This window comes from Mus pahari, chromosome 16 (genome assembly GCF_900095145.1).
Source record: "Mus pahari chromosome 16, PAHARI_EIJ_v1.1, whole genome shotgun sequence".
Taxonomy (NCBI): Eukaryota; Metazoa; Chordata; class Mammalia; order Rodentia; family Muridae; genus Mus; species Mus pahari.
The window spans coordinates 8,979,701-8,990,859 of record NC_034605.1 but is presented as its reverse complement, the minus strand read 5'-3'; the positions used below and the strand labels follow the sequence as shown (position 1 = coordinate 8,990,859).

Genomic DNA, 11,159 nt, shown 5'->3' with positions numbered 1-11,159 from the left:
TGATCTTAGCCATTCTGACTGGTGTGAGGTGGAATCTCAGGGCTGTTTTGATTTCCCCGCAGTGTTCTTAAACATTGAGCCAGCACCTGGTCTTTTTTATTTAATACAATATTTTTATTAATTCTTTGAGAATTTCATATAATGTATTCTGATATTTACTCCTTTTTACTCCTTTCAGATCCATCTTCCACTTCTCTGCCCCTTCTGAACTTCCTGTACTTTTTTAAAAGTAACCCACCAAGTCCAGTTTGTGCTGCCTATATATAATCAAGTGTGGTCACCCACTTGAGTGTGGTGGACACATTACGGCCACACCCTTGAAGAGAAAGGTCCCTCCTCCACAAGCTGTCACCTGTCAGTAACTCCTCAGCAAGTAAAGGAAGCTTGTGAGCCTTTCCCCCTTCACACTTAATCTTTCTTAACATTTCAGTATATGTTAAAACTTGACTTTTGGTCTGGGGAGGTGGCTCAGTGTTTAAGAGCACTGGCTCCTCTTTCAGGGGACCCATGTTTAAGTCCCAGCACCACGTGGCAACTCGCAACTGTCTGTAACTCCAGTTCCTGGGAATCTGACACCCTCATACATGCAGGCAAAATACCAATGCACATAAAATAAGTTTAAAAAAAAAACGGAATAAAACCCTTGACTTTTATTTTCTATTGCTAGGAATCAAAACTAAAGTCTTTACCATATTTGCCCACATTGCCCAAAATACTTGGTCAAGTATTTTACTACTGAATTATATGTCCATATTTGCCCAAAATACTTGGTCAAGTATTTTACTACTGAATTATATGTCCAACACCAGTAAACTTTACTTTTAGTTCTTCATTTCATCTACCATGGGAAATAATATTGATCATTCACTTGTTAAGGGTACCTGCTTATTACATGCTTTCTTTCCCCCTTGAAGATGTTCAGGCACTGCCTTAATTTACAGTTCATTAATACTTTGGTTTAAAAAATCATCTTTTGATAATTTAGATTTCATTTGTCTTATTTTGTATTACAATCACTGCATAGCCATTCAGTGAAGTTGCATTAAAGATAGTCTGATCGTGTATTCCTTTGTGTGATGAAAACCTCAGATACACAAGCACAGCTATTTTTAAGTTTAAAGTACCTATAGGTGATTTAAACCATTAATGGCTCTAAGATTATTATTTTTCTGAGAAGCAAAAGTTTTATTTTGGTTACTGGTGAAAAAACACATCTGCATCCCTGTTAGGCTACTTTTAAAAATAAACCTTACTGTGAAGACTATTGATATTTGAAGACTTCTGATGGCTCTTATGTTTTGATTCTAGGGAAAGCTGAAGTTTGTGTCTGAGAATTATATAGGTAACTACCCTAGGCCATCTTATGACTATGACTGCCACGTGGATACAGATACCTACAATGTTTCTTACAAAATAAGTCATTTTTGTGCCTTCAAACTAAGTCACTGTGAGTAAATTATACCTAAATTATTTCTTAATCTAATTTCCTAAGTTTCAGATTTGGCTGATGTTGGGATAAATTTAATTCATAGCAGTTCCATAGTGCTAATAATACTTATTTTCCTTCTTTCAGCATTACCTCTATGAACTTTCAGACAACACTGTTATTAAATGACCCAGACAGACCTGTCCTTATATAATTGTAGCTTTTCAGCCCAAGGAACCTAAAAGATGGCAGCACCCACTTCTAAAAGCATGTGAGTAATAATGAAATAATAAATGCATACTTTATTTGATTTGTTTCTCTTCATCTAATAAAAACTCTGTTTCTTTCTAGACTTGAGCACAATAAAAATGGTAAGAAATTAATTAGTTCTTGTGGGTTTTGTTGTTGTTTTAGTAAATGTTTCACAATGTAATCAGCTTTTTTTTTGTCCTCATTTCTTATAGCTCTCATCTCTCCATGGAAAGGGCAGTTTATTATTCAGGGTTGTTTGCTGTGTGATATGACTCTTTGGTCTACTTACGGCACAGTGGTTCCAGTACAACTGTAAGTATTGTATTGCCTGTCATCCTTTATACATGTTTTGTTTGTCTATTGCTGGCTACTCATTTCAACATTGTAATGGATTGGTGTGAAATACAGTGATTTTTACTTGGTTTTACACTAGGATGCTTTTGATTGTGTAGAGTATGAAGTACACAGACCACCTAAATTCTAATCCTTAAAGAGAAAATACTTCTATTGCTATAGTTGAGATGGGGTCTTGTTATATAGCCCAGGTTGGTTTGGAACTTAAGGGCTCAAGGGCTCAAGGCTTCAGCCTCCTGATTGACTGGGGCTACTTATATCTGTTACCATGCCTGACCAGATTATTGTATATTAGAAGTTTGCTTTTTCTCTAAAACAAATCAGATCTGTGGGTCATATGTGTGAGAATCTATATTGTTTATAAATATAAATACATGTTACATATTATAATCTAACCTGGAAATTAATGACTTGAAAAATACTTGTGTGTGTATGTATGCTTTTGTGGGTATGTGCATGTATGTGCAGTGCCAGGAGGCCAGAAGAGGGAGTCCTAAGCTCCCCAGTGTAGGTATGGGACCCAAGCTCATGTTTTCAGTAGGATAGGAACAGTACACACACTCTCTTAAAACTATTTCTCCAGCCTTTTAAGGACTTTTTATGATTATATTTTTGTTTACATTTGCGTTAGAACATGATAAGCTTATGGCAGTATTTATTACACTGCTTTATGAGTTTTTGTTTTTTAGGCCCCGGGAACTAGATTTTAAGTATGTAATGAAAGTGTCTTCTCTGAAAGAAAGTCTACCAGAAGCTGCCTTTAGAAGACGGAATTACTTGGAGCAGAAAGGTCTGTCGAAATGTAATGGCACACTCCGTATACTGGGCTTTCTTCAGTTATTGTCCACTCTGTGGTCCATACATTGACTTACATGTCTAAATTTCATCTTAAATACTTCTTACAATGGTCTTTTGAGGAAGTTGTAGAGTTACTATGTCGTCCACTCCTTGGAAGCCAGTTACAAACTGGCAGATTCATCAAAGATGACAAAAACTTTATCTTTAATATAGAGTGCTTAGAGAATTGAACAGATAAACTAAAAAAGTATCTGAAAACTCAGACCAATTCCCCTCATGCACAACAGTTTTTATTGTTTTGAATTTAAGTATTGTTAAGTTCATAACAAATATGAGACCAGCATTTGGGAGACAGAAGCTGGCAGATGGATCTCTATTAGTTTGAGACCAGCCTGGTCTACATTGAAAGTAATTAATAAAACACTGATATTTTTGTCTGGTATTTATTTTGTTAATTCTGTAGCAGTGTAAGAGAGAATATTTTATTTGGAGATAGGTCTTATTTCATAATTCTGCCAGCCTTGGAACTCACTATGTAGACCAGGCTGGCCTTGAACTCAGAGATCGTCTTGCTTCTGCCCGTCTTTAAGTGTTAGGATTAAAATACATTTTAAGAAGGATTTAAACAAATATTTTGAAAATTGTTTAAGAGAATTAAGATAAAAGTTCTGAGGCAAGATGTGGCGGCATGTGTCTTTAATCCCATCTGTAAGGTGACAGGCAGACAGGTCTCTGTGAGTTCAAGGTCACCCTGGTCTATATGGCAAGTTCTGGGCCAGCCAAGAATACATAGTGAAACCCTCTGTGTACGTACATATGTATGTATGTATATGTCCTGAAGAAAGGGCGGTGGGAGTGTATGTGATCAAAATGTGATATAACTATGGAATTTTTTAATTAAAATTTAAAATGTTCTTTCTAATTTCCTCTACAGTTTGTTGTCAAGATTTATGCTTTGATTTATATGAAGTTGAATTGACAAACAAACAAGGAGAAAACATAGCTAAGCTAATGGAATATGTTAAAAATAAAGAATTGGTAAGAATCACTAGTTTCAAGTGTAAATATTAATTTTTTCCTTTATACTAGGAAGTTGGTACCTAAGTGTTCACTGCATTATTTAGCTTACCAGGAGGGTTTTCACTGTTAATGTTAACTGACATAATATTGTAACTGACATTTTCATTTTCCTTACATCTAAGCTTATAGTCAGTTTATATTCCTAAGTAAAAGAACAGTTCTTTGTTTTCTTGATACATTGATTAAATAACTAGTGCATTTGCATTAGTCACAATACCACTTCTGAGATGCTTCTTTGAAAGCCACTTTTAACCATTATCCAAGGGCTTATACAAGTTATTTCTTTTACATAATAGAAGAAATGAGACTTGGGAATAGCTACTGTTTTAAAGAATTCTGTTGGGGCTAGAGAGATGACTCAGTGATTAAGAGCACTGACTGCTTTCTTCCAGAGGTCCTGAATTCAATTCCCAGCAACCACATAGTAGCTCATAACTTTCTGTAATGGGATCCAATGTCCTCTTCATGTTTGAAGACAGCAACAGTGTGCATATATAGATAGAATAAATAAATAAACCTTTAAGAAAAAAAAAAGGAAAAAAGCTGTCATGTTAGCCAGGGTTCTTTGTGTGAAGATAGATGCTTCACCCAGAGTTTGAGCCTCCTTTTATGATAAGCTCTGAATATTCCAAAGGAAATGATGCAAATGTTGACAGTAACGAAGCAAGCCAGCTCAGGTTTTTTCCTATAATAGATAAGACATAAGTAAAGTAAAATAGTCTAGGCATGCATGTGTGTGTTTGGGACAGTGACCTGCCTTAACGGTAGTGTTGACTAAAATACTCTATAAGTTGCAAATAACATTAATTTAAGCTAGCCTTAATCAGTGAGAGTTTTATAAGCTTACTTTCTCAGTCTAGGTCGTAAGACAGGATTTAAATGCTATTCAGGACACTTTTCTTCCAGCTTTACCCTTTTCTGGGTGATAGTTTGTCCTATGGCTTCCAGCCAGGATCACGTGCTTCCTTCCCAGTTGGGTGTGAAGAGACAGAGCCCCTCCTGACCATCACTCTAGTTTCTTTAGAATAGTGTGCATAATATGTAGAGCTCTAGTAGCTGGAAATGTCATGGATAACAACTATTTATTTTTTATGTTTAAGGCACTCATCAAATGCTTAGAAGATAGGAGTTTTTTCATTTTACTTACATCATCAGCCTTAACTCCAGAACCAGGTAAGGACAAGCTTTCTGGGAAGAAAAAATTTTAATGTATATATTTTTGTTTCATTTTGTTTTACAACCTACATTTTTTTCTCCTGACTCTTACAGGTTTTGGAGCTGAGCAGATGGGCCTACATGGTTTACATTTATTCCGTGCACCGCAGACAGCAGGTGAGGGGGTTACAGTGCTACCTGGTTCCCTCATCCTGTGGGGTTTGCATACTGTCCAGTCCTTAGCTTACCCAACAACTTACTAGCACAGAGCACTTGTTAACTGTAGTTTTTCCTTAAGCAACTGTCTTTAACCTGCCTACTTGACTTCCTTTGCAAGTGGACTCTTAAGCTTCAGACCTGTGTCTCCACATCTGACACATATCATTAGCATGATAGAAACTTCTTAAATTCAGCATATCTAACACTGAATCCATTTGAATCAACAGTAGCTAGGACATATTTTTCCCACGGTGTCTCAAAAAGCTATGACTCAGGATTTTCATGGCTACTCTTGCTATCTATAGACTGTAAGTCTTTGTGTTTGGACCATGTATTCCCAACATGGTATTAACCCTGAGGACAAACACATGACTCTTAGAGACAAAAAAAATTATTAATCATATATTAGTGACTTTTCTATGGTTATGATAAAACACCGTAACTAAGACAACACAGAAAAAAGGTGTCTATTTGGGTTTACAATTCCAGAGAGTTAGGATCAATGGTGCTGGAGTAGAGGCAGCAGGCATGGGGCCTGGAACTGCAAGCTAAGAGAACATACTAACACAGAGTTTTTTACTGTTTGTTTGTTTGTTTGTTTGTTTGTTTGTTTGTTTTTTCAAGACAGTGTTTCTCTGGGTAGACCTGGCTGTCCTGGAATTCACTTTGTAGACCAGGCTGGCCTTGAACTCAGAAATCCACATGCCTCTGCCTCCCAAGTGCTGGTATTAAAAGCATGCACCACCACTGCCCAGCTGGGGTTTTCGAAACCTCAAAGTTTGCCCATGGTGACATACTTTATCCAGCAAGGCCACACTCTCAAACCTCCCAAGCAACTGCTATCAATTGGGGACCAACATTGAAACATCTAAGCCTATGAAGGACATCCTCATTCAGACTACCACAAGTCAAGTCACGTAGTACCTAAACAGCTATACAGTGTCACAACATGTGTGATGTTGCAGTTGAGTACTTGTGGAATACGGGTGTAACTCAGTCAGTAGAGTGTTAGTCTTCTAAGCATAAAGCTCTGGATTTGATTCTGAGGACTACATCTCCTGGGATGTATGTGTCACCACATCTGGGTGTGTGTGACATACAGATATATTAGTGTACTTGGTTTAGCTTTTGATTTGTGATGCTGGGATTATGAGTATGCAGTTTACCACTGGGCTACATTCCCAGCACATCTACCTTGGGTGCATTGTATATATCCTCAGAGCATATGTGTTCCAGACATCTGAAAAAAATAAGTGCTGAACAGATAAATTTGTAACAAAGCAATTTTCGTTTAATTAGTCTATGTGTTTAAGGATAGTGCTAAAATTAGTATTTCTTTAAACTTATAGCCAGTACAGAAATGTTTCAAAGTTGATATTTTAAAAGATTTATTTTACTTTATGTATGAGTATGTTGCCTACATGTATGTATGTATGTATGCACCACATACGCGCAGTGACCCTGAAGGCCAGAAGAAGGCTTTGAGATCCCAGAAACTGGAGTTTTGGGTAGTTTTGAGATTCTTTGGCTACTGGGATCTGAACTCAGACCCTCTGGAATAGCAACTGCTGCTTTTAACTCATGAGCCATCTCTACAGCCCCTTAAAGTTGATCTTTACAAATATATCTATATTGTGGTGATCAAAGAAGAAAACAGTACTTTTTGATAATTTAGAACAAATAAAACAACAAATTATACAAACAGTGACAGGATATTCACATTTATTGTGTTATCTTTTTTTCTGTGGATAATTGATTTAGCAATCCTTAAAATTTTGTTTATAACCCTTTCAAAGATGAGTACAAAATTAACCTGATTTCAGGGCTGGCTCTCAACTGTCATATTTTATTTTTTGTTAGTTTTTTTTATTTTAGAGCTGCAGAAATAGTTTAGTGGGCAAGAGTAGTTGCTGCTCTTCTAGAAGATCCAAGTTTGGTTCCCAAAGCCCACATTAGGTGGCTCAGCCCGTAACTCTTATCTCCAGAGGTGTTCAGTACCAGCACTTGTACATATGTGTGTGATCACACACACAAATAAAAACTACAAAAATCTTAAAAGCTTTATGGTTCTATCCTTCACTTTGTCATCTCCCCCTGGTTTCTTTCCTTTCTGCTGGAGTTGAATCCAGGGCCTCATCATGCTTTTTTTTTTTTTTTTTTTTGGTTTTTCAAGAGAGGGTTTCTCTGTGTAACCCTGGAACTCTCTTTGTAGACCAGGCTGGCCTCGAACTCAGAAATCCACCTGCCTCTGCCTCCCAAGTGCTGGGATTAAAGGCATGCGCCACCACGCCAAGCTCTCATCATGCTTCTTAAGCCCTGTCCTAGTGACATAATTCCCAGTCTTCACTTCTCTTGGTTGGATAAGAGCCATTACTTGTGCCCAGGAAAAGCACAGGAATGCTGTATGATTGAATAGAAACAGTGTTGGGTTACTTTTTTCATACCTTTCTCATTGAGACAGTTTTCAGTTTTTTGCTTGCTTGTTTCTCTTGTTTCTACTACTCCTCGGCCCCCCACCCTCACCATCACCAGACAGTTTCTCTGTGTAGTCCTGGCTCTCCTGGAACTCACTCTGTAGACCAGGCTGGCCCAGAAATTCACAGAGCTCTTCCTGCCTCTGCTTCCTGAGTGCTAGGGTTAAAGGTGTGCTCCCACCACTGCCCAAGGGAAGCAGTAACCCTAGCCCTAGCCCTAACAGAGTTCTGGGTGCACTTCCCACAGCTCAGGTAAGCCACCCTTCTGGGGACCAGCTCGGTTCATATATACAGACCTTTTCTTTATTTCTTTTCCGTTTTATACTCTGATCTTTGAAGAAATAAACTTCATTTTACTACTTAATTACATTTGCTTTTTTATTATTAGCCCCTTTGCCCTTTCTAATATTTGCTGCAATGTTATTGTATTTAACTAAGACTAATTTGTTATTTCACAATTCTGGAGCTACTTTTTAAAAAGATAACATAATTTCTATTTCCATTTAGTAGGCACTAGAGTTGTTTCTGTAGGTTTGTATTACTGGTAACTGAAATGTTCTAGAATTTTGTTAACTAGCTCATAGAGAACTGACGTTTTCCATTTTCTCATTTGTAAGGTTATTTGTTTGATTTAAAAAAAAAAAGGAAAATTAATCAAAGAATAAGACGGGAAATGAGGTAAAATACAGATTACATAGTAGAGTTAATTTTTAAAATATGTGTAAAATATTTTATAGAGAAATAAAATAACAGCTGTTATTTCAGTGGCATTTGAGGCTTAAGGCCATTTGCACTTCTCAGTTCACTTTTCATTGTAGCATCTCAAAGAATAGAAGTGAAGTAGGATACAGCCTGTCTGTCCTAGGGCATTGCTGTTGCTGTGAATGCCCACTGGGTTCTGGGCTCTGTCTGAATACCCTGTCGGATGAGATGGAGTCTGAGGCAGGTATTTTACTAACTGCAGTAACTGTAATATTGCAGGTATTTTAATAACTGTAACAGTTATTTGCATATCAAATCATTTTTTGGTCTGTTGTATGTGTTTCTGTGATATAAATACATAGAGATACTCGTTAAATAAACACATAAAACTTACTAGTTGCTCTTTATGTTTTCATTTTCAATAATGTAGCATATTTAACCTGGTAATAAGTTTGAAATCTATAGCTTTTTTCCCCTTATATATCTTGAAATACTATTGCATTTTTAATATATGTGTGTATATATTTTAGGAGCAAAGGACTTGAAAGTTGAAGATGGCATCTCTTTGAAAGTGATGCCTCTTTTACCTGCCCTTAGTTATGCACTTCTGGAAGCAAAGAAATCACTTTCTGAAGAAGGAATCCCTCCAAACGTCTTAGTAAAGCATAGTTTCCAAGAGCTATACAAAGTAGACAAAAGCCTTTCTTTGATGGCCCCTCCTCAAGATGGAGTGAAAGATACTGCATCCAGTGGGAGACTGCCCCATGCTCTTGACTTGCCTCCCCCGCTTGAAACGTGCCCTTCAGAGTCCTTGACTCAGCTGAAGTGTTATTTCTCAGACCCTGCTGGTTATACTCTGGACCTCTCTGCTGCTTTGGACTTGTTGGCAGAGCATCCTCGGTTCCCTTGCATTTCAGATGGGATTTGTGATGCTGGATTTTCTTTAGTTATGACACCAGATCCTGAATTTCTTGACTCAGAGATGGAAATAAGAAAAGAAACTGAAACAACAGAAAAATCTGGGAGAAAGTTGAAAGTGAAGAAGAAAGCTGTGACTCCATCTTCCAGTCAGAGAGTTCAGCCGAAGAGGAAGGCTAGCACGTCAGCTGTTACACTGCCAAGTAAGCGGGTGAGCCTGGGCCGCCCAACTTCTAAAAGAACTGTACCCAGAACTGACAACAGGTCGTGTAACCCAACTCTAAAGCTAGTTAAAGGGCAGTTTCCTCAGAAGAGGAAAAGAGGTAAGAATAACATATGTGATTATTAACATTACAACTTTACCACAAACCCTATTGACTGTATCCATGTGAACTAGAGCTTAGCAGTGGGTAGAAGTTGGTTAGAGATGCCATTTTTCCCCCCAAGTGATTTGTGTGTATATGAAAACTAGTAATCCAGTATGATCTAGATAAAAGCTGGAAACAAAAAAAGGGGGGGGAGAAAAATCTTAAAGGCTTGCCTATTGGAAGTTAACATTTCTCTGGTAAAGATGGTTCTTATATATTAGAAAGATGACTGGGGCTGGTGAGATGGCTCAGCAGGTAAGAGCACCCAACTGCTCTTCCAAAGGTGCAGAGTTCAAATCCCAGCAACCACGTGGTGGCTCACAACCATCCTTAAGAGGGATCTGATTCCCTCTTCTGGAGTGTCTGAAGACAGCTACAGTGTACTTACATATAATAAATAAATCTTTGAAAAAAAAAAAAAGAAAGATGACTGATTTGTTCTGGCAGGTGGTAGGAGAAAGGGGATCTTCTAAAAACAGACATGCCACTGGCAGCATTCATTTGTAACCAGCAGCCTAAGCACCTTGAAATGGCCCAGAACCAGTTTCTAGTCCTTTGTGTTACTGGGGTTTGGTTTGGTTTTTGTTGCTTTTTGTCTTTTTAGACAGGATTTGGCTGTCCTGGAACTCTCTTTGTAGACCAGGCTGGCCTCAAACACAGGCTGCCTCCAGCTCACTGGAATTAAAAGTGTATGCCACACACCCAGCTTGTGTTAGCATTTTTAAAGGATCACCCACATTTTATAAACTGCTAATATTGAGTATGTTGTGACCTAGAAACAAACAGAACTTCATGTGTGGTTTTCAACCCCTTAAAATTGAGAATAAATTTTCTTTTTTTTCTTTTTTTTTTTTTTAATCTTATTTATTTATTATATGTATGTACACTGTAGCTGTCTTCAGACACTCCAGAAGAGGGAGTCAGATCTTGTTAAGGATGGTTGTGAGCCACCATCTGGTTGCTGGGATTTGAACTCTGCACCTTTGGAAGAACAGTCGGGTGCTCTTACCCGCTGAGCCATCTCACCAGCCCCGAGAATCAATTTTCAAAGTCATTTGAAGTTTTAAATTTAATTGGGGGTAGTGCCCATAGAAACCAGATGACATCAGACTCTGGACACTTCCCACCACCACCCCTGATGGAGTTCAAAGCCATTTAGAGCTACCTGTTACCCAGATGCTGGGAATCCAACACTGGTGTGCCAACTCTCTGTCTTCACCATTTAGTAACAGATACACTTCAGTCCGTAGAGCCAATTATATGACTTACATGGCAAGTTATGCTTACTATATTTTCTCCAAAAACCATATAGTATTTTTTATGAGTGCACCTAAGCAAAGGGGTCAACCAACCCACACACACCCCATATATATATATATATATATATATATATATATATATATATATATATAT

The 11,159-nt window shown here is 37.7% G+C and overlaps 1 protein-coding gene across 3 annotated transcripts in view; it reads left to right on the top strand.

Annotated features, from left to right (window-relative positions):
- The window catches only part of Tasor2 (transcription activation suppressor family member 2), a 44,088-nt gene that overhangs the window by 11,440 nt on the left and 21,489 nt on the right, over nucleotides 1-11,159 (top strand). For all 3 annotated transcript variants that reach the window (XM_029547369.1, XM_029547367.1, XM_029547368.1), the window contains exons 2-10: nucleotides 1,309-1,447; nucleotides 1,574-1,697; nucleotides 1,778-1,797; nucleotides 1,891-1,990; nucleotides 2,722-2,822; nucleotides 3,765-3,868; nucleotides 5,011-5,083; nucleotides 5,180-5,242; nucleotides 8,991-9,701. In XM_029547369.1, coding sequence (XP_029403229.1) covers nucleotides 1,672-1,697; nucleotides 1,778-1,797; nucleotides 1,891-1,990; nucleotides 2,722-2,822; nucleotides 3,765-3,868; nucleotides 5,011-5,083; nucleotides 5,180-5,242; nucleotides 8,991-9,701 — 1,198 coding nt within the window. In that variant the 5' untranslated portion in view covers nucleotides 1,309-1,447; nucleotides 1,574-1,671. The remainder of the gene's footprint in view (nucleotides 1-1,308; nucleotides 1,448-1,573; nucleotides 1,698-1,777; nucleotides 1,798-1,890; nucleotides 1,991-2,721; nucleotides 2,823-3,764; nucleotides 3,869-5,010; nucleotides 5,084-5,179; nucleotides 5,243-8,990; nucleotides 9,702-11,159) is intronic.